The sequence below is a fragment of the Xenopus tropicalis genome, chromosome 5 (assembly GCF_000004195.4).
Source record: "Xenopus tropicalis strain Nigerian chromosome 5, UCB_Xtro_10.0, whole genome shotgun sequence".
Lineage (NCBI taxonomy): Eukaryota > Metazoa > Chordata > Amphibia > Anura > Pipidae > Xenopus > Xenopus tropicalis.
In genome coordinates, this window is record NC_030681.2 from 129020959 (window position 1) to 129045663 (window position 24705).

The 24705-nt window shown below is 39.8% G+C and overlaps 1 protein-coding gene across 1 annotated transcript in view; it reads right to left on the reverse strand.

Annotated features, from left to right (window-relative positions):
- Positions 1-24705, reverse strand: part of dner (delta/notch like EGF repeat containing) — a 96773-nt gene that overhangs the window by 5375 nt on the left and 66693 nt on the right. The window contains 5 exon segments of the mRNA NM_001122791.1: positions 3284-3406; positions 13481-13705; positions 15056-15169; positions 15314-15467; positions 24239-24384. Coding sequence (NP_001116263.1) covers positions 3284-3406; positions 13481-13705; positions 15056-15169; positions 15314-15467; positions 24239-24384 — 762 coding nt within the window.

Sequence of the window (24705 nt, forward strand, 5' to 3'; positions counted from 1 at the left end):
GATCCACAGTCAGCTGTAGGACTCTTTAAGCTAAAGGTATTCAACCTGAGGATTGAGGTATTTATCCAGACTGCTTCCATAGGGGTGCCGAGCCGACCAGGGGCTTTACCCTGCCCAGTCCCCCAAAGAGGTGGGATAAACCGGTGGCATCCTCTTTTGTTGTCCTTAGAGTGTACTACTGCTATAACATCTGCATTTGTGAGTATATGAGCTAACTCGGTGCACTTATTGTCTTTGACAATAAACCAGTTATCATTTGTTCATCCACAAAGAACCTTCTAGCGTCCATTATTCTCTCTTTTACTCTGCACACAGCTACAGTCAGTTGTAGTTGCAGTACACCCCAGGCTACTTCCATATAGCGAAGGCCCATCCTGTTAAGAGAGTCACATGTACCCCATGCTCTAACCTATCCTAGGGCAAATAGGGGTTACATTAGTTTTAAAGTAAACATTCAACTAGACAAAATATATCTGAAGATATACAAATCAATCAATTGTCAAGTTTCAAGCTGGCCATACACGCACTGATAATATTCGTACGCTATTCGGTGCGTGTATGGCAAGTCGGCGAGTCGACCAATATCGCAGGAGGCTGCTGATAACGGTCGACTCGCCGATCGGCCAGGTTAAAAGATTTTGATCGGGCGCCATAGAAGGCGCCTGATCAAAATCTGCCTTCAGCGCTGAATCGGCAGAAGGAGGTAGAAATCCTATTGTTTCTACCTCCTTATCTGCCGTTTCAGCCCTGAACGGTTAGTGGGCGATTGTACGACCGATGGTCGCACGAAAGATCGGAAATCGCCACGTGTGTGGCCACCTTTACAATTTTAGCTCTTACAAAAAGGTTGTTACAATATTTTTTTTTTTTTTTTTTAAATGCCACAAATGGCACAGACAGATGAAAATAATGGTACAAGTTAAGTTGAGAACTCAATAACTGGGCTTTTCTTTTTAATATCCAGAGTAAATTGGGTCCTGTTATTAGTCAATATTACCTATCTGTCTGTGTATCCCCCGTTGCACATTTCTGGGTGCTTTTTTAGAAATATGCAACTTTTGTGGTGTCCAAAGGCAGGACTGAAATAAATGATTGAGATCCAACAAGACGTTTAGAAGAATCAGTAACGTCCAAAGGAATGTTGAATTGGGGCATCCTGACCCAGTATTGTGTATTCATAGCAACAGGATACAGGGGAGTCAGACTTACAGCAGAGTTTTACATTATTTAGTTTCAAAAACCCTTTTGCAGAAAATGTTTTTTCAGGTTCAACCCTTGGCTTAAGAAAATGCAAGATATACATAAAATATTATTTTATGGTCATTTATGGTCATTTTCATGGAAGCTATTGCACAAATGGCTGCATCTAGACAGTATGTGCCAATACAGGGGAACACACAGAGCTTATTGTTCATATCCTTTATAAACAGGGCAATTAATTCAGTGCACCCTATCTACCTTGGAACAACCAAACCACTCTCTTCTCTAAGCAGCAGACTTTGAGCAACTCATTATTAGGGGCTTCTTACCAGTGACCTCACCTGACACCTATACATTGAGCTCATGTTGGAAAGGTGGAGATTCTGTCCCCCCTAAGAACTGATTTCTGTTGATGTGGTCAATGAAATTTGTGTAGTTGGGCAGTTTTACAAAGTATAAGCCAAGGACAGAAAGTCAGAACAGGGAATGTACATGAATATTACTGACCACGGGCAGCTATGATACCAATTTTGTTTAATAAACAGGTTTATTGGTTACATTATAGGACAAATTTAAATACAGTTAAAATGTTTTTCCCCTGTGCTATAGGGTATCTAGAAGAAAATTAATTTCTAATTTTGGCCTAGGGTGTCAAGTTGTCAAGATGTTTTGTTTCAGAGTTTAGTGGATAATAAACAAGCTGCTGGGGTTTTATTTACATATTTCTGTGTTATTATCTGTAATGCAGGCCTGGAGTTCCCCGGGGGAGGGGGGGGGCAGTAACTAACAAGAAGCCCTGTGGGGTTGGTGGGGGGTTGTTGATCAAAAACTTTGAGAAGTTAAGGAATAACTGCAGTTGTCAAAAGCAGTCAGCCGGATTCCTGGTGCTACCAAGCTTCTTGAGGAAATTTTTACTGAAGCAGTATAAAAGGCAACTCTTAAAACATTTTTTGAAGGCCAGAAATAAAACAATGTCCTAAGCTTCATGCTTTGTAAATGTTTAGCCTGAAAACTATTTCATCTTAGCAAACAACAAATAGGTATGAAAGCATGTTCCCTCTGTCCCAGCATTTGTATTATTATTTTTATATGGCCCAGATATGTCTGCTGGCTCCTGGCCTGCCTCCCTGTTGTAATTCTGCATTCATCTGCATAATGTAACAGCAGCAAATAGGCATCAAACACAAAGCGCAGCTGATACTGCTCATTTATCTGTCACCTCTCTCACAGCAGAGAAATTTCTTTCTTTCTTTAGCAGCCAATTTACTGCACAAGAACCTTAAGCTCATTGTACGGCAGTCTCATTAACAAAGAAGGCCATTTAAAACACATTTATGGTTAGATTTATCTAAAGGACACTTACAAGGAATACATACAATTTGGGACCTAATTTTTTTTTGCAGACTCTCCTGGGGCGCTCTTTTTCTATGCTTTCCAACAAGCAGTGCTGCACTGAGCCGACTGGCCAGGTATGCTCTTCTGTATGATGCCTGCAAGTCAACTCAGCACTGAAGAAGTACTGGAGTAGGACATTTGGAGTGACATATACATTAGAGATTGCGATAAAATGTGTCATTTCCAGAAGAACAAACAAACCTTGGTAGAATGTAGACACAAATCCCAAAGTGTCACTATCAGTGTAATGCCTAACAGAAGACCCATCCTTACTGATATCAGGTTCTTGGAAAATCTGAGTAATTTACACACTCCAAGTCCAAAACTGTTCTAACAGTGCCAGAAGAAGTTCTTATAAAGTCTACATGATAGTAGCATATTCCTTATCGTTTAGAAACATAATATAAATTGGGCTACACACTTGCATTAAGAAAGTTTTTAGCAACTGCAATGCTAGTGAAAAGTTAGTTATATATAACTGTGTAGTGACAGCTAACGGTACAGGCCACACTCTGCTAAGAGATATGGCATTGTCTTTTTAAGTAGCCACGACAAGTAGCTGCTACTAGTAGCTCTGTGTGTCTTTACCCTTAGTGTATCTGGTCTCCTCAGGATATAAAGTTGCCATTTTAAGTCGCTAGGAAGCAGAATAAGTTTAGCTACCTTTCTTTCTTCCTGTTCAATTTACCTTCATATTCAACCGGACACACACACTGGTACCCATTTACCAGGTCTTTGCATGTTGCGCCATTCTGGCATGGGTTAGATAGGCACTCGTTGTATTCCTCTTCACAGTACAGTCCATGGTAGCCTGCAGTGTAAGGAAGAACAAGAGAAAAGGTACCATTTGTGTTAGGAAGAGAAACACATTAAACACATAAATTTGAAGTATTTAATAATCAATGTTTAAACTTACGTCAAAGAGTAGAGACATGACATCTAATATTATATTAATATTTCTAAATCGTCACCTTTCACTCTGTCTATTTACATGATAAGCCAACTATTACTGGCAAGTGATTAACCCTAAATATGTATAGGCAATCTAAAGATAACAGGTTGTTAGATATTCCCCCTCCTGGTTTGTACTCTGTGCATCACCACGTTACTGCTATTGCACTGTTACTATAATAGCCTTACACAAGTATTTTACCAGATGTATGCCATTTACTCACTAGGTGGCGCAAGTCTAGTTTTGCAATCTGGGCAAACTGCATTTGGGAATCATGTATCCAAGTCAGTAGCTAAAGTCTTTGTCATTACAAAGCAAGAAGTACTGTTATATTCAGCAGTTCAAAGAATATAATCTGCTTTCAGCTTTTAGTATCCCGCTGCTCTAAAAGGCACCCACTCAGCAAAAGAGTTAAATTCACCATTTTAGCACACAGCCTGCCCAAATGCTTATTCTCCAGAAGAAACCTCAGGGGGCTGCCGTGCAGAACCCACCTGCTTAATATTCTTCTCACTGGCAAATCCCTCAGACAGGCACAAAGGCTCTGATCCAGCATGGGGGCAAATAGTGGAAACATGTACAGCGATGGTTTGTTAACCCTTCCAGCAGTCAGGAGATACCACAGTCATCTGAGGGTTATCTGCATCCCACCGGTTATAAATCCCAGTTCCTTCTTTATGTGCGAATCAAAAGGATTCTGACATTTCTAAATGAATATGCTAATTTGTGCAAAAGATGGAACAGAAAGCGTAAAGTGGTGCAGTTTTTGCCCAAACAAAGCCTCCCTGACTGCATGCTGATATACTTCACATACATCTCCTTTATTTCTCCCTTACTAAATCAAATCACGCTGAGATTTATAAGAAGGTGAAGATCCTCTTCGTTCAATGATTTTTATTGGGTTTAAACATTTAACATGGCAAGGAGGTGTCAGATAAATATGTAGATATAGTCTAGGTTCACAAATGCATTTATTTAAGACATTTTGTTCATTCTTCCTTTGAAAGCGCTGGTGTAGGATAAAGAAAGGGATTATACCCCAAAAATAAAGGAAGAGGGGAACGAAGAGGGGGGGAACAGAGTTCTAAAATAGGCCTCATCTTAAAGGTACAGAGACTGAGTGTATCTAAAAGGAAAAGGAAGCAACCGCTGTTAACATTACGTCCAGGCAGGACTCAACGAGGTTCCGTTTCAGAGGTAACCCTCTCACATAATAAAAGGACTAAATAAATACATTACAGGTGGCTTCAAGTAGTTAAATACTGATGGAACAGTGAGATGTAATGTCCCATAGTTGGTCCCAAGTATTATCAACCATAGCAGGATGCAAGTCATTTTTCCCAGTCTTAACATAAGGCAGCAGATTCTTTCTGTTTATATCCAAAATATTTCTATATTCTGACACAATATGTAATTTATTAGACAGCAAACCTTTGATATAAGGATATTTTACCTGGTTATTTGCATTTATCCCACATAAGGGTGTTGGTTAACATGAGGCCAGCAGTGTTTGGGCTATCAGTCTTAGGGGTCACAGGATACAAAAGCAAAGCCAAAAGTGACCCCACCAGCACCATCACACAGACCCCAGAATTCTGGCATTCATGCACAGTTTCACATAGGACATATTTATTATATTGTGGAAGCCAACATGGTATGGTATGGCCCATAGCAACCAATAAGATCTTTGCTTATGTCAGACGTGGCATATTCTCGGCAAGCCGAAAAACACCAAATACGCCCCGCTACTGTAAATGCGTCCTACCTGTGCCTGCACTCGAATGAATGCGATGCACTCGGGTGCAGGCACATGTAGCCGATATACGCATGAAAACGCGAGAGAATGCAAAATCTTGTGTTTTCATGCGTATATAGGCTACATGTGCCTGCATCCGAGCGTATTCCATTCATTCGGGTGCAGGCACAGGTAGCAGGTGTAGGGCTGAATTTATGGCAAGCGTTTTACCGCTTGCCGAAAAAATCAGCCCTACGCCACGTGTGGCATCAGCCTTACACAACAGTATATGGGGCACATAACCCAAACACTCAAGAGTGGATTAGATAATGGAATAATTGCCAATTAACACAGGTAGAGTCAGAATACAACATCTGCAGTGACTGATCTAATGATCATCTGCTTTAATGACACTGTAATTAGTAGTCTAATCAAGTAATTAATGAAAAACTGCTTACTCCAGACTCATCCAATTTTGTTGCAATTAGCAGACTTTGCAACAAAAAACAAATGATGAAAGTAAAAGCAAAACTGCAGCCTGGGTAACTTTTAGCAGATGATCTAAAGTTGTATTATGACCACCATTTGTAGACAAATACATATACAAGCTTGTATTAAATCTACCAGAATGAGGTAGTTTGAGATGAGGGGCACAGGGCACTGCAGGTAGGCTATAGCTGTCAGCGGGATGCTGGGTGCTGCAGGTTACCCACAGCTGCAGTACAGGAGGTTGGGCATCTCTCATAACCAGAATACAGATATCGAATAATAGGTGCAAGGCACTGATGGCATCTCAGAGGGCCCCGCATTGGATAGCTTTCCCCAGGCCCCTCAACCACTAAGGACTTCCCTGGGTTCAAAAGATATCAAGATGGCCTTCTCAAATTAATTTCCTAAGTCATTACTTGTTTATATAACCTGGCATCACCTCCTTAACTTCCAATATAATCAGTCATTTTCCAGTTATTTATCTGCACTTAACAGTTTGACTGGGTCTTGTAACCCATAGATACCAATCAGATGTTCTAATCAGCCCATTGGTAAATGCTAGCTTCTGATTGGTTGCTATGTGTAATTAGATTATGCAATTTAATTTTTCCCATAATACAATATGTGGCATGTAGTAGAAATACAAGGGAGGAAAGTGAATATTTTGTTCAGGGGGCTACAAATAGAACACATTTAACAGGAGAGTTTGTTGATAATATATATATAATATATATGAATATTATTAGGATTTCACACAGAATTATCAGACAAAAAGATTTAATAACAAGAACTGACAGAAACTGTAACTCCAGGCACAGGTCTGGGCAGGCAGCAAAGAATCACAGTCCATATAACAGGCAGAAATCATGTAGAGTCAGATAATGGGCCAAGGTCAAAACCAGAAAAGTCATATCAGATGAAACAAGGACAAGGCAGGAACATTTCCTTACTGAACAGGAACTCAAGGCATGAACAAAGCAGAATGGGCCAATGATCCAGCACAGGATATTTGAACATATCCCCTTAATGGAACTTTTTCCTATAGCTGACTCATGGGTGTGGTTAGGCAATAGAGCCAAAAGAGAAGAGTTGTTGGTATTACGTGCAAGTCCCTTACTGCACTGCCTCCAGCTAGTAAATGCCTGGTCCCTGGTCCTTATCCAGGGAGTTCCTGGCAGTAATATAGCATTTAATGTCTCTTTTAGGGAGGCTTAGCAACTCTAAATCTCCATTATTCTCTTGATATGCTCTTAAACAAAAGTTCAGATCATGACCATGTCTTCTGAGGCACAGGGCACGGCACAGTTAGTTGTCGCTGGGGCCAGAATCACATGATGAGCAGTATAACATAAAACCCAGCTTGGTATGTCCTGTGCATAAGGCAAGGGAGACATGGAATATTACAGATAACTTCAACATTTTGTTGGCAGCAGGAGGCCGTGGCTATGTGCTGGGAATGATAATGGGAAAACTGACTGCTCCAAATAAATCAACAGGGAACATTTAGTTGATGTCTGTGGTTTTGGCTTCTATGATAAATATGGAATAAATATATTTTTTTCTGTCCATGCTGCGTTCTGATTAATAAGGTCCATTGTTTTCAAAATCTCTCACACTGCTGCCATCTCATATATCTCCTATGGCTACTACTAAATTGGTTCTTATTAGAACATAAAAATGACTGTCAAAATTGAACGAGCTGGCTAGTTGATTGTCTGATTAATGCATTTATTGCCTTAGAGAAAATAGCTCCAGCCTATCGCTAACATGCCCTCCTCTAAAAGCTGAGTAACAGAAATGCATCACTGCTGAGCCGCATGGATTTTGGATAGAGTTACCCGCCTAGCACATCCCAATCAATAAGCTCTCCTGCTGATACAGCGCTCAATAACATCTGACAAGCTCCAAACCACTTGTCCTTCTCCCAAGCCAGGATGAATCTAGCAATAACGCAGCACCACAGATTTCTTTCTCAGATGCTTTCCCTTCATAGCTGCCTGATATGCACTTCCTTCCATTGACAGAATAAACGGCAGTAGCTGAAGAGCTTAAAATGGCCCTGCATGACAAAGAAAGGGCAACTAAAGCGCTAAAATAACATCTGCCCAAAAAGACTGTCAAGGAGAGGTTTTATGAGATGGCAAGTAAGGGCACTGCCATGGGGCAGAGATTTAGAGGAGTCACCCAGAGGGGTAGAAAGTAGATAAATATACAAAGGTCTCATTTATACGAGATTTATATGGAGATTTGTTAATTTGTTCTTTTTTAACTACAGCAACTTTCATAACACTCATAGATACATTTGACAACGATGACCCTAGGTAACAGTACAGTAAACTGTATTTATACAGTTTAGGACTGTACAGAGTATACAGTACAGGGCTGTATTTCTATGCAGGCACCCCTGGGGCCCATCCTTATTTTGGCAGTGTTGGGGGGGGGCAGTCTCAGTTTCCTTTCTAATGCTTTATTTACCAGTAGGTCCTTCCAACGGACACGAGGCCATCCACTCCGTTTAGAAGAAGGGAGGTTCCATTTAAATATTCGGAAAGGATTTTTTACTGTGAGAGCTGTGAGGTTCTGGAATTCCCTCCCCGAATCAGTCGTACTGGCTGATACATTATATAGCTTTAAGAAGGGGCTGGATGGATTCTTAGCAAGTGAGGGAATGCAGGGTTATGGGAGATAGCTCTCAGTACAAGTGAGGGAATACAGGGTTATGGGAGATAGCTCTTAGTACAAGTTGATCCAGGGACTGGTCCGATTGCCATCTTGGAGTCAGGAAGGAATTTTTTCCCCTCTGCGGCAAATTAGAGAGGCTTCAGATGGGGTTTTTTTGCCTTCCTCTGGATCAACTAGTAGTTAGGCAGGTTATATATAGGCATTATGGTTGAACTTGATGGACGTATGTCTTTTTTCAACCCAACTTACTATGTAAGAGACCTATTTAGCATATTAGTTACAATTGTATCTAAGTGCGTGGGTTGAGTATTCTGGGCTCTCTGCCAAAAGCCTACTTATCTAATTAAGTTTAAAAACTTTTTTAGCGTTCAGTGCAGGAGATCAAAGGGAAATAAGGGACTTATCAATAAGGACTGTGGGCTGAGCTGTTAAAATTGAGACTGTCCCACGAAAATCGGGACATTTGGGAGGTATGAAGTGTTTAAATCCAGGGAGTACTAGCACATACACCTTACACATACTGTACTGAGTATGCACTAATTGCCGAGGGAAGGGCATAGCCAGTTTTTGTGTCTGTGGTGGCACTGCACATAAATTGATCACTAACATACTATCACCTCCACAAAGAGACTGAAATTTTGAAAAAATGCTGCATTGTGGGAGAAAAATATGGCAATTGCTCTTAAAATTGCTTGCTGCACTCGTGGTCCTAAATTACCCCTTTTTTATTGCAGTGACAGCAGTGCCATTCTGCCATATTAGCCATAGGCCAGTGGCAACACAGACAGATTTGGGGGAGCAGCCCACCAGAGGTAAAGATTCCCCCACCTACCACTGCTCCTGCCATGAAAGTGAGAACCTTTCCTCAGGGCACCTCTGGTACATTTAAGAGGTAGATTTCCATTTATTAATGGGAAATTCAGGTCTTTGTGATGCTGAAAGTGGGGGCAGCATGGATCCAACCACCTCAGAGCAGCATTTTGGCCAAGAACACCCATTACTTCCACCAAATTTGGAAACACACAGTGCAGAGAGTGCATCACTGCTGCCGGCTACCTACAGTTTGTATAATAGGCATGCCTAAGGGGAAGGCACACTGAGTTTTGCCCCTGGATAAGAGTAATAAGAATAAAAAAGAAATATCTTGCAGACAGCAGCGAATGGCTTTGACACTTGTTTGATACCCTACAGTGCCAAATCAGAAGTGTGATGAGAAGAGAGCGGAAGTGAAATAGCACCGTTCTTTGTCTCCTTTCACTCCTTATTACTTACACAAGGAACACATATTCATGTGACAGCTATTTAATGAACGACCCTACTACAGCAAGTCTAGTGCTTTTAATTAACACTATTTAATCTTAACTCTTTCTTTTTTCCTTAGCCACATTCATAAATAACTTCAGTGCGGTCTGACATTGACAAGCACTGATAAATCTTTACAATAAGCATTCTGGCCAACAATACAAATACATTATTTTAATTTATTTTAACCCCAGCCATTGCAGTACATATAATTATTTATTAATAGATTTTGTCATTCTGGCATTAGATGAAGTAGGCCTTGAAAATTAACAGCAGAGAATATACTTTGCTAGAATCTTTTAACAATGGAAACTATTGGTCTCAATATTCCTATTCCTCACCTTTAGATTAACTACAACCGCTTGACACAGATGCTTCTATAGCCTGCCTAATTTTCAAAGGTAGCGCCAGACACTCCGGACACCAGGATATACTTTAAAGTTCAATCTTTATTTATCCATTTAAAAACAAAAACGCCTGACGCGTTTCGTACACGAATGTACTTAATCATAGGCCTATGATTAAGTACATTCGTGTACGAAACGCGTCAGGCGTTTTTGTTTTTAAATGGATAAATAAAGATTGAACTTTAAAGTATATCCTGGTGTCCGGAGTGTCTGGCGCTACCTTTGAAAATTCGGAATCTTCCCTTGGCTGCGGGTTCGGGGCCCTGAGCACCCGGACCATCACAGGACTACGGTGAGCTTTGTCCATGCACACAGATACATCTGTAAATTTTGGATCGAGTGATTGACCCGGGGTTTTTACACCTGGGTCCCAGCTGTACTTTGGTACGGCTTTTGATCCTCACTATTTATTATAACACGTGTTTATCAAACTTAGTACTTACTATTTATTCACTTGTTTATTAATTTATTTGTTTATAGCCTTGTGCAGTTTTTATTAAAATTGTATAGCCTGCCTAAAGCTAGAAACTGCCCTGAATGATTCTGAGGCCGAAGAATTCAGATAAGGGAGACAAGGCTGCTATCTTTACAGCCAGGCAAGCCATCCATCCTCAAGTATAAATACAGCATTGCTATCAGACTGAAATATCTTTTTAACAATGTCTATCATTTTTATATAAAGGGTAAACATTACTGAACTTTAATAAATAAAAGAAACAGTGAGTGCCCCTTTAAAAACTGGACCACAGGGGCCATAACAAGAGCTTGAAATAAATACTGTTTTTGAGTATTATTTTAATTTAACAGAAAATAAATTCCTAATCATGAAAGCATGAACCTAAAGGTTGGCGATATCGGGCTAATTTGGCGGGTATAGGGGCCGTCGGACAGAGGATCGATTTAATGAGCCAATGTGGCCCCCGACAGGAAAATCATCCTGCCCAATCGAGATCTGGGCAATTTTAGGTCAGGTATTGGTCGGGCAGGTTTAACTTTTCGTCGGATTGGGGACCGCATCAGCGAGGTCACCAAGCGAGCAGATCTTACCGCGTATGGCCACCTTAAGTCTTATGGTAAAACTGTGCAAGTACTATGCATTCTATACGCCTATATACAGTACATACTGCATACATCTTATAATAATTACTAATTACTTTGTATAACTCTCTTTTCTTTCTTTTCTTTTCCCTTTCCTTTTTCTTTTACTTTACACTTCAAGGGACCACACCAAAAAAAAAAACATTGTTTAATAAAAAATAAATCAAAAGGAAAGGGGGAAGGATGTATGGCCCTTACTAGCAAATCATTCACATGTAGGCAGTTATGGAGCAACAGAGTATGTGTCCCTGTGTCCACCTTGTACCTTGCGATTTTTTTATCCAGTACGAGGTACACATTGCAGCTATTCCTGGGGAAGAATTGCACTAGAGGATTGCCCAGTAACAGTAACCCATAGCAACCAATAAGAAGGTAGAATTTACTGGTCACCTGTTTAAAAGCAAACATCTTATTGGTTGCTATAGGTTACTGCTCTTGGGCAAACCTAGTGCATTTTATTACATATGGGGGTTAGGCTTCTGCCCAGGGGAATCCTAAAAGACCCTTATTTTCTTCCTCCCACAGTTGCTCTGTAGTTCCAAGGAGGAGGCTAAACTAAGCATAGCATACAAGTATTCAATTGCACTTTTTTAGTACAATAAATAACAAAAATAGCATTTTGTTTCCAATATGGAAAACATTTCAAACATAAGCCATAGTTATAAGACTAATGTTATATAGAGGTGCATATTGCCTGCTGAATTTCTGTTCCATATAATTTAATTCTATCCCTTTCACAGGAATAATGCTAGTTTGAAAAAGGAATAGAGAAGAGAATACCAGGAAAAAAACTGCCCCACATCCCATAGCAGTCTGCATTTCTTCTAGCACTAATTTGCTTTAATAAATATTAACCGTCACAAATAAGTTTTTATGGTTGCTAAATGTGTTATCGGCTGCATCACTAACTTCCCTCCCCCTCTCTCTCTCTCCTTGAAAAAGAAACATTTTATCAACCTCCCTAAACCTAAATTCATCCTATATATTTGGTTTCCTCTCTCAATTACATTTTTAATAATACGGAGAATATAATTTTATTTATCATGCCAGTCATAAGAGTCTTCTACCCCTGTGTTTCTAAGGTAACAGTTATATCGTAATTACGTCTGGGAAATTCAGTGTTTAATTCTTACTCTGAAGATTAAACAAAAAAATAATGGCTGGCTGGGGTACTATATAATTTTAAGAGCTAATCCTGTCCAATGCTTGATTTTATTTCTAAGCACAGAAGCTCATATGGCTGCTCTCCCTGTAAACGTTACATGTAAAATCTCTGCTGGGATGAAAAAAAAAGAAATCATATAATTGCCATTAATGAACATTAATCCTTTCTGGTACAGATATAATAAGTGCTTCACAGTCAGTGGTCAGCACATACAGTAAGCAATATAATTACTATGTGAAAATAACCTAATGGGAAGTAACTTGTTTATAATGCATTTGTGTTTTCTGCCTAACAGCAATTTTCAGCTCTTCTTATTTGTAAATATATTATGAAAAAGAGATGCTACATTCTTCCACTACATAAAGCTGAGAGCACTAGGAAGACTAAGTTGCTCATTGTGGCTGTGTGACCCTGTCTGAATAGAGTAAGCACTGCATACTGGTGATTCAGGTTATCCTATTAAAGAAATACCCCACAACATAGCCAGGGATATTGTTAGGAGGGTATCAGTAATAGAATGCACTGTAATGTATATTATTGCACTATAAGCTATTCCTCAACTATGAGGGCATGCAGTCACTAGGCTAATGCTCCCTACAGCAGGGGTGCCCAATGGTAGTAAATCTTATGTTGTTGAGACAAGTAACGCCAGTAGCTCCCTTTTTCTGGTACCTTTGTTATTCAATAAAGTTCTAGTTTCCCTAGCAGTGCAGCACTCGAGATGGTAACACTGAGGGGATCACTTCACTAATGTTTGAACCCATACTGCTTACAATTGTGAACCTGTTCCATATAGTATGCAGTTGGGAATACAGATCAAAGTTAACTTAGAGATTAACTACCCCTTTGAGCTACTATACAAAAGTGCTGAAATAGTTTTGCAGCAATCCATAGGTAGGAAATGTATTATTATTCAAAGTAATAATGAGATCCCATAGTTGGTTTCACCCAAGGTGATAGCCTATTTTCGTGAAAGTTTTTCCACCACTATTGTGTGAAGCCTTTTTTTAACCAGGGAACTGATGGATAAAGTACAGATTTCAGTTGCTACTCACCGGGGATACAAAGACATTTATAGCTTGTCCCAATGCTGCGGCAAATTCCATGGGCACATGGGCTGAGGGCACAGAAATCTACCAGCTGAGCGCAGGTAGGCCCAGTATAACCTGGACTGCAGCGACAAGAGTATGAGATTCCAGCGGAGGTGCAACTACCATTATTAAGACATGGAGAGGCAGCACACGGATCTACTTTCTCTTCACAGAATGAACCCAGAAAGCCTGTTAAAGACAGAGGGCAATCAGTGCAGCTGGCTATGAAAGAGACAGAATTTGCCTGCAGAAAAGAACACATTGCTCTATCTAGTTTGCCTGTTTACCTAAGTACTCAAACAGCTCAGAATTTAATTTCATCCTTAGGACATGTCTATCCCAGCTAGTAAGGAATTCAGTATTTGTATGCACAGTATTCAGGCAAAGGCTTATCTGTTTCAAGAACCCCTGTAAACAGATTAAAGGGACTAAATATATATTTTCAGCAAAAGAAAACACATCCCTCAATCCTCTGTCATCGTAGTCATTAGTTCTGACAGACATGGGAGCAGAGAAGACAGGTTCCACTTTTCAGGTTAACGCAATTTGGCACGAGTAAATAAATAATGTCAATACCGCAGTCTCAGACACATAATTTTAGATCACTGGTAAGTACCCTGTGTCCAGCCTGTGTCCCCTATCCGGGATACAAAAGTATGTTTATTGTTTTAGGCAAATGACCTAGATTGGATATGAGCTGAATGTGCATCTTTCAGTCTTCGTTACTGTTTAGTTTAGTGGCTTTTCTTACCCAAACTGACACCATCAGCCATCACATCTTTTGTTCTGTTTGCTCTCCTGAATGCACCTTGGAATACAGTAAGGTGCTATTTAGTTATATATATATATCTATAGCCCAATTATCAAGAAGAACGGGCCTGAATATAATTTATTCTGCCTTGAGGGGCTTAAACCTGAAAAGTCAGAAAAACACTGACCTATAATGGACCTAAACAGCTGCTGGGCTGGGATGAAGTCAGGAGAGGTGTTAAAATAAACAACTTTGAGATCTTTATTTTAGCCATAGGCAAACACATCTGGTTATTTCCCAACAGCCATAATTTTGAAAATCTACCTACAGGAAAGTGAAAAAATATGGACCCTGATGCATGCTTGTCCCATAGGCAGCAAGAACGCTGAATACGTCAAAGGTAAATTAATTCAGCAGCAAAAGGATTGCTTTGTCTTTAAAACAATAAACATGGCAAAACAGTAGATTCTCTTATTTATGGTGCAATCGCTTTGTCCCACAATTTTATATAGTTTATATAAATAGTTAATTACATCCTTGATATTTTACTGTAATTATGGAAACAGATAACCTAGGCCAGAGGTGAGAAAAATTACTGTAGATAAGCAAAATACTGGCGCATTGTGCAATACCATGGCTATAGTATGTAACCTTTATAGTGTGGATGCTATGGGTCTGACCTAACACCTGATTTATGGAATTCTCTGTCAGAGCTATACAAGCCTGTTCTAATTGTTTCTTAACCTCTTATTCTTCCCTTAGAATGAAGATGGCACCAGTATCCTTACCTTCAGGGCAATGGCAGCTGAATCCACTCAGGCTGGTGGTGCAGGTGGCTCCATTCCTACATGGTTGGGGTGAGCAGTGATCTACAAGTGCCTCGCAGTGCTCCCCTGTGTAACCTGTATTAGAATAAATGTCCTGCGTTAATACCTGCACTGACAGGGGGTGTGATATTATACTGTATTGTAAACATACAATTTTAATAAGAAGCTGACACATTCTCTATTGCCTGGTGTCTCTAGTGTCTGGAGCAGAATACATACCAGGCAGGCAGGTACAAGTAGCATTTTTCCCATGATGTCTCTGAGGGATGTCAGTGCAAGAGGCATTGTTTAGACAGGGGTGCAAGTGGCAGGCATCAAACTCCTCACAATAAGAGCCAATGTAACCAGCTTCACAATGACAGGAATATGTATCCTGGAAGTGAAAAAATTAGGATGAATCAAAAGGGGTTATAAGCAATAACGCAGAATCAACTGAACCAAAGTAGAATGTAGCTGGGTTTGATTCTGCTGGTACAGAATGCCTTTTTGAAGACTCCCTTCCAAACCATGATGCATTTTCTCTCAAACCTTATCTCTTACTAGGCCTTGTGTCACAAAGGTAACAAATAGTATTATTTTCTTTCAACTGCCTAGGAATTCCAAGCACCCATTGTTCAGTAGTGTTCATAGGAGTGTTCATAGGAGCCCCAAGGAATTATAAATGTTACAGTATACAATAGCCTAATATAATGGGGTAATATAATGATATGCATAAGTCTATTAGTAGTAGTTTGTTGGAGAATTATAGAGGGCTATATATAAATTCTTTCAATTTAATGAACACAAATAAGCCTTTTGACACAAAGAGCCAGAATTAATTTGATTAAAAAGAACTTCTGCCTTGGTTTATCTCATAAAAACTAAATAGAAACCTATGGGGAAATTTGGAATTGAATTAGGAGATAAGTATTTCTCATCAAATCAAATCTGGCCTATAATATAAGAACAGGAAAAAGAGCTCCCCTGTGTTGGAGTCATGAAGGCATTTTATCAGCCCCATTTTGACCCTTGATTCCCAGGTGTATTCTGATTATGCAATAAAACATGGTTTGCTGTGTACTAGTATTAGTTGCAATGCAGTCCCAGTAATTGCTCCTGGTTTAAGAAAGACACAGAGTAGGCTTGTCTGTATTTAGAGTTAATCTTTCAGATTATAACAGTTGGTGAGCAACTATCTGTTTCAATCTGATTACAGGGATCTCAGTATGTACATCTATGTATTGGCTTACTGTTAATCTTCTTTTAGGGGTTCTGTGTTATGTCTCAGTGTCTACTTTTGATTGGATTTAATGTATATTTATAATATAGCTTCTCTGAAAAAGCTTCTGAATGATCAATTTAAAATATATATTTAGCCTGAAACTGTAATAGCAACATTAGGGCCTAATCTCTATTTAAGTTTATTTGGCATTATGTTGAATAAAGTCTGTAAGATAAAGCTCCAATGCAAAGGACTCTGGAGATTAATAATGTTCAATCACCTTTATATCACATTTATTAATGTTCTAAGCTACACCTACAGTTGCAGAATACCCCAATATTCACAATACTGCAACTTGAGTCTGGCTGTGTACCTGCCACTGCACATTATTCAATGTGATTTTTATGGTATGCAATGTGATTTTTCATGGTCTCTCAGTTAAATAGGCTGCATTTGTTTCTTACCTCTGAGCACACAAGATATACCTGGTCATACAAGTATTAGGTCCCATTATAATGGTGGCAGAGGAACCAATTAAATGTGTAAATCACTTTCTAATACCATATGACTAAACATGCTTTTTTCTCATAATTCTCTGACAAATTTAGTTTAACAATACAGGTATGGGATCCCTTATCCGGAAACCCATTATCCAGAAAGCTCTGAATTACGGAAAGCCTGTCTCCAGTAGACTCCATTTTAATAAAATAATTCAGATTTTTAAAACTGATTTCCTTTTTCTCTGTAGTAATAAAACAGTACCTTGTACTTGATCCCAACTAAGATATAATTAATCCTTATTGGATGGAAAACAATTCTATTGGGTTTAATTAATGTTTTATTGATTTTTTAGTAGATTTAAGGTATGGAGATCCAAATTACGGAAAGATCCCTTATCCGGAACACCCTTGGTCCCAAACATTCTGGATAACGGGTCCTATACCTGTACCAGTATGCATTGCTTAGTATGTACAGTGCGGAACTGATAGAAAACCTTTAATAGAAAGGGGGTAAAAGCAGCGGTAACTATTTCAGACTCTAACAGAAAAAAGGAATAAAGGGGAAGTAATAAAATGTTTGTGTCCCACAAATGTATTTTCTAGGAAGGGGGTGCAATGGAAGAGTGTGTGTCTGAAGGTGATATGGTGTTAACACTTTGCATCAGATCAATATTTTATTCTAGGCCCTACTTATTAGAAATACTGCTGCCACTTCCTTCTGCCTAAAATGCTAGAATTTGGGGTTCAGGAACAGCCAGGGGACCGTCAGTTTTACATCCCTAACTAAAAGTATCTGAATTTGATCAGCTGTGGGGTTTTGGGTGATACCTTTAGAATTGTTTCATTACAAGTCTCAACACAAGGTATTACTGTGGCTTGGCAGCAGTGAGCAGGAATAACAAGATTACTGATATCGCTGTGGGTTACAGCAGGGAGCTGGTATCAGGCGCGGCAAGAGTAATCCCTACTTTCTCTATCATGTTCAATCTGTGTCATTTATAAACAGCTTTGGGGATTCATTTACAGTAGCTTCGTTATGACAGCATGGGCACCAAGCAGCTTTAACTGTATAGGAATTAAAAAATGCATCTGCACTGACACTGGGCATACGCAGACCAACATTTGCAATATAAAACCGATCAGCCATTTGACCACAACGATAAATGGTCAGATTTCACTGAAAAAGTTGATTGGCCTCTAGATTATCACGTCAGTTAAAGGGGAACTCTACCCAAACACATTTTAAGCTTTTTGAAAATTAAATAATAAGCAACTTTGCAAAATACATCAGTTAAAAAAAAAGCAGCCTTTTCATGATTTTTCATGAAATGTGGTTTGGAAGTTACCTAAGCCTGGCCAGGGGTGTATTTTGGTCCGCTGCTGCCCTAGGCGCCCGACCTAAATACGTCACTACGTTGTGCGTGTGGCGCCACACTCATCTATGTCGTGTGTGATGTTTCCCATGGAAATCTGCAGTGGAGGCCGGGGGCATTTTTTTTTAATGCTGATCCGGCTGACTACTTTAAGAGTCGAAAAAATTTAGTCGACTGTCCTCAGTTTGTAGTCTCCAAAGAAACATCACAGTGCAATGCATTGTGGGTTATGTAGTTCCTGCATGCTGTCTGTAAGCTGTGGAGAAGGTGTTACAATTTGTAACATCAATGTTTTAGTCCCTCCTACCCTGCCAGGATTTCAAATGAATCAAAAGAGAAGAACTGTTTTGCAATGTGGATTTCACATATAAAAAATTTATTTTTTCATACTTTTCGAAGGAACAGATTACAGTGATATATTAAGGGTTTCTGTGTTCTGTGGGGCTCTTTAATAAATTTTGGTTCGGAAGCCAGAGTTCCACTTTAATCATCACCATGTAGGTAAACCAGGTCAGTTTCCTCTTAATTAACTGTGATGGGCACATCAAACCCATATATACAGCCCACTCCCTACAGGTCCCCTGTAGGCCCCACATGAGATAAAAAAAACATTGGTTTAGACTGCATATTTAGATTGGTAGAGATTCCCTCATTTAGTGAGATTTTAGAAAAAATAAATGAATGATCAGTTTGGATTCTCTTATCCAAAGATGTGAACATATAGTAAGTAAGCAAGGGCTAAGTAAGTAAGCAAGGGTACTGGTTCTGCTGGTGGCAGAAAGCCACATTTGTTCTACTATTAACTGGTGAAAGAAGTTGTCAGTCAGGCACTATACAGTGGTGTGAAAAACTATTTGCCCCCTTCCTGATTTCTTATTCTTTTGCATGTTTGTCACACTTAAATGTTTCTGCTCATCAAAAACCGTTAACTATTAGTCAAAGATAACATAATTGAACACAAAATGCAGTTTTTAAATGAAGGTTTACGTTATTAAGGGAGAAAAAAAACTCCAAATCTACATGGCCCTGTGTGAAAAAGTGATTGCCCCCCTTGTTAAAAAATAACTTAACTGTGGTTTATCACACCTGAGTTCAATTTCTGTAGTCACCCCCAGGCCTGATTACTGCCACACCTGTTTCAATCAAGAAATCACTTAAATAGGAGCTACCTGACACAGAGAAGTAGACCAAAAGCACCTCAAAAGCTAGACATCATGCCAAGATCCAAAGAAATTCAGGAACAAATGAGAACAAAAGTAATTGAGATCTATCAGTCTGGTAAAGGTTATAAAGCCATTTCTAAAGCTTTGGGACTCCAGCGAACCACAGTGAGAGCCATTATCCACAAATGGCACAAACATGGAACAGTGGGGAACCTTCCCAGGAGTGGCCGGCCGACCAAAATTACCCCAAGAGCGCAGAGACAACTCATCCGAGAGGCCACAAAAGACCCCAGGACAACATCTAAAGAACTGCAGGCCTCACTTGCCTGAATTAAGGGCAGTGTTCACGACTCCACCATAAGAAAGAGACTGGGCAAAAACGGCACAAACCACTTTTAAGCAAAAAGAACATTATGGTTCGTCTCAATTTTGCTAAAAAACATCTCAATGATTGCCAAGACTTTTGGGAAAATACCTTGTGGACCGACGAGACAAAAGTTGAACTTTTTGGAAGGTGCGTGTCCCGTTACATCTGGCGTAAAAGTAACACCGCATTTCAGAAAAAGAACATCATACCAACAGTAAAATATGGTGGTGGTAGTGTGATGGTCTGGGGTTGTTTTGCTGCTTCAGGACCTGGAAGGCTTGCTGTGATAGATGGAACCATGAATTCTACTGTCTACCAAAAAATCCTGAAGGAGAATGTCCGGCCATCTGTTCGTCAAGTCAAGCTGAAGCGATCTTGGGTGCTGCAGCAGGACAATGACCCAAAACACACCAGCAAATCCACCTCTGAATGGCTGAAGAAAAACAAAATGAAGACTTTGGAGTGGCCTAGTCAAAGTCCTGACCTGAATCCTATTGAGATGTTGTGGCATGACCTTAAAAAGGTGGTTCATGCTAGAAAACCCTCAAATAAAGCTGAATTACAACAATTCTGCAAAGATGAGTGGGCAAAAATTCCTCCAGAGCGATGTAAAAGACTCGTTGCAAGTTATCGCAAATGCTTGATTGCAGTTATTGCTGCTAAGGGTGGCCCAACCAGTTATTAGGTTCAGGGGGCAATTACTTTTTCACACAGGGCCATGTAGGTTTGGATTTTTTTTCTCCCTAAATAATAAAAACCCTCATTTAAAAACTGCATTTTGTGTTTACTTGTGTTATCTTTGACTAATAGTTAAATGTGTTTGATGAGCAGAAACATTTTGTGTGACAAACATGCAAAAGAATAAGAAATCAGGAAGGGGGCAAATAGTTTTTCACACCACTGTATATGGCACAGGGGTAAAACCCATCTCAGGAGTGTGGCCAGTGTCGGGTTGTAGGGAGGTCACTGGGTCTGAAAATTGAGGTGATAATATTTTGTTTACTAATGGAGTAAGGAGAAAGAGCGGCCCACTCTACTGCCTATATATGAATAGCCCTGTGTAAGACTAAAGCTCGCCAGTACTTCTGGGGTCTCATCACTGTCGAAGGCAATGGCTAAAAGTAAGGCATTTTTCCTCACTGGTTATCCTATCAATCTCTACACTTTGCAGGAGCTTATAGAAAACCCTGCAGCGCTTAGTCCCGTCATTGTGTTGGGGAAGGTTCTTTTATTGCAATACTTGTCTTAAGCCTAAAGGGCAAGTCACCTTAAATATTTTTTTTATGTTATAGACAACCGTGTTCTATGCAAATGTGAGAATTGATATTCTTAATTTTTTGTTAAAAATTATTACTATTTTTAATTAAATATATGCTAATTTAAGGACAAGGCAGAGGTCAGCATGGGAAGATCAGGTCATTTGCAACAGAAAGTGCAAGAGATTGTGTAGTAATGAAAAGCTGGGTGCGAAGGATTCACATGATATACAGTGGAGGAAATAATTATTTGACCCCTCACTGATTTTGTAAGTTTGTCCAATGACAAAGAAATGAAAAGTCTCAGAACAGTATCATTTCAATGGTAGGTTTATTTTAACAGTGGCAGATAGCACATCAAAAGGAAAATCGAAAAAATAACTTTAAATAAAAGATAGCAACTGATTTGCATTTCATTGAGTGAAATAAGTTTTTGAACCCTCTAACAAAAAAAGACTTAATACTTAGTGGAAAAACCCTTGTTTGCAAGCACAGAGGTCAAACGTTTCTTGTAATTGATGACCAAGTTTGCGCACATTTTAGGAGGAATTTTGGTCCACTCCTCTTTGCAGATCATCTCTAAATCCCTAAGGTTTCGAGGCTGTCTCTGTGCAACTCTGAGCTTGAGCTCCCTCCATAGGTTTTCTATTGGATTAAGGTCCGGAGACTGACTAGGCCACTCCATGACCTTAATGTGCTTCTTCTTGAGCCACTCCTTTGTTGCCTTTGCTGTATGTTTTGGGTCATTGTCGTGCTGGAACACCCATCCACGACCCATTTTCAGTTTCCTGGCAGAGAGAAGGAGGTTGTCGTTCAGGATTTCACGATACATGGCTCCGTCCATTTTCCCGTTAATGCGAATAAGTTGTCCTGTGCCCTTAGCAGAAAAACACCCCCAAAGCAAAATGTTTCCACCCCCATGCTTGACGGTGGGGACGGTGTTTTGGGGGTCATAGGCAGCATTTTTCTTCCTCCAAACACAGCGAGTTGAGTTAATGCCAAAGAGCTCTATTTTGGTCTCATCAGACCACAGCACCTTCTCCCAGTCACTCACAGAATCATTCAGGTGTTCATTGGCAAACTTCAGACGGGCCTGCACATGTGCCTGCTTGAGCAGGGGGACCTTGCGAGCCCTGCAGGATTTTAATCCATTGCGGTGTAATGTGTTTCCAATGGTTTTCTTGGTGACTGTGGTCCCTGCTAATTTGAGGTCATTAACTAACTCCTCCCGTGTAGTTCTAGGATGCTTTTTCACCTTTCTCAGAATCATTGACACCCCACGAGGTGAGATCTTGTGTGGAGCCCCAGAGCGAGGTCGATTGATGGTCATTTTGTGCTCCTTCCATTTTCGAACAATCGCACCAACAGTTGTCACCTTCTCTCCCAGCTTCTTGCTAATGGTTTTGTAGCCCATTCCAGCCTTGTGCAGGTCTACAATTTTGTCTCTGACATCCTTGGACAGCTCTTTGGTCTTTCCCATGTTGGAGAGTTTGGAGTCTGCTTGATTGATTGATTCTGTGGACAGGTGTCTTTTATGCAGGTGACTAGTTAAGACAGGTGTCCTTAATGAGGTTGACTAATTGAGTAGAAGTGTCTAACCACTCTGTGGGAGCCAGAACTCTTAATGGTTGGTAGGGGTTCAAAAACTTATTTCACTCAATGAAATGCAAATCAGTTGCTATCTTTTATTTAAAGTTATTTTTTCGATTTTCCTTTTGATGTGCTATCTGCCACTGTTAAAATAAACCTACCATTGAAATGATACTGTTCTGAGACTTTTCATTTCTTTGTCATTGGACAAACTTACAAAATCAGTGAGGGGTCAAATAATTATTTCCTCCACTGTAAGTCAAAAGGCTTGGGTTTATCCAATGGCCCACATTGTTTTAGTGAATCCTGGACTTTGGATAGCCCCAAATTGTGTGTAGGGATTTCTGGAAAGTGTGTAGGGTTTTGGGGTGGATTGTGAGCTTACCCACCATAATTGGGGAGCTCTATGACTATATAAAGCTGCAGCCCAAGTTCTTTTGTCCAGAGGAGGAATTTCGTCTTCTAATGATTTGTGGCTGTTCAGGGGGGTTCTGGGAGTTGTATGTCAACCATACCTGACTGACCCGTGAGTCGGAATATATTTTCATCCAGGCCCTAACACCGAAAAGCTGACCTTGTTTTTATAATGCTAAATATGGCCCCATGAGGCCAAAGAGATTCCTAAGGATCTTTGTACATATGTAAGCTCTAACTTGTGTAACGTAGCAAATAAATGTTAATCTTAGACATATTAATTCTGGGCAGTGCCTGGCTGGGCCTCACAATGAAGGCACATTACTGACCATCGCAAAGACCTCTTATCATATAGTAGTGTATATGGTGCAATCAAATAGTCTGAAGACTCCCATATAACAGCCCTGTGGGGATGACTGCGTTTATACATTAGTACGGTATGGGACCCATTATCCAGAATGCTTGGGACCTGGGGTTTTCCGGATAAGGGGTCTTTCTGTAATTTGGATCTCCCACATTAAGTCTACTAAAAAAATTATTTAAACAGTAATTAAACCCAATAGAATGGTTTTGGCTCCAATGAGGAGTAATTATATCTTAGTTGGGATCAAGTACAAGTTACTGTTTTATTACTACAGAGAAAAAGGAAACCATTTTTAAAAATGTGAATTGTTTAATTAAAATGGAGTCTATGGGAGATATTTCCGTAATTTGGGTTTCCGGTTAAGGGGTCCGATACCTGTACTGTTTGTAAGTGTTTAACTACCACATTCTAAAGACTGCAATTCTGTGGAACATGCTATGATCACATGTTAGTAGAAATGATTAAATGGCTATGATCATGTGTTAGTAGAAATAATGACAGTGCAGAGATTCCAATTCCATGGCATAATAAAACTGTTGTGCAGATGGTGACCGCACAGTTCCAGATACAAATCGTCTGTCCAAAAAGCAAAATAATTTTACATTGTCAAACCAGTAAATAGGAACAGCAAAATAGTCTTGTCTTCTGGTAACAAGTGAGGGATGTTCCTATCTCTTTGTTCCACCATGGTAAAATAAAATATTATCCATAGACATTGATTAAACAGTGCACTCTATGATCAGCTTATCATAAAAACCAGTGCCGGCCAACCTGGACCAGCGCCCAAGGCAAGTAACAATGATCAGCAACCTAGTTGCCTAGAATGTTCAGAATACAGACTCATGGTATCAGAAGCTTGAGCTCTCTAGATAGAAATGACAATTACACTGATACCTGATTATGATCCTGCACTCACCTCTGTAGTTTTGGTAAGACAATCTCCTTTCCCATGGCACTGCAGAGCATCTGGCAAGCTTCCCTCAGGTACACAGTCTGTGATCTTTACCACCACACTGAGACGTAAAGCCACGATTGATTTACTAACAGAGTCGTTGACAAAGCCTGAAAAAAAACAAAACCTCTAAGATTCCAATCTGATGTAATCTAGCAGGTATATATGCCCTTGGTTTGTGAGCACAGTGTCCTATATAAGCCAGAGGGACAGACAAATACATCATATGGCTTTTTCCAATAGCATATACTATACACTATATACATTTTTCATGAAAAGGGTTTATTTATATGAAACGTTGTTTTACATTTGGGTTGTTTTATGTAAAATGCAGGTCAGTAGGGACATTTTCTAGGCATTATCAAGGGTTGGGCCTCCTGTGTCTGATATCAGTGTGTATGTGGGAGCCTGCAGTGCCCAGCTGCTTCATA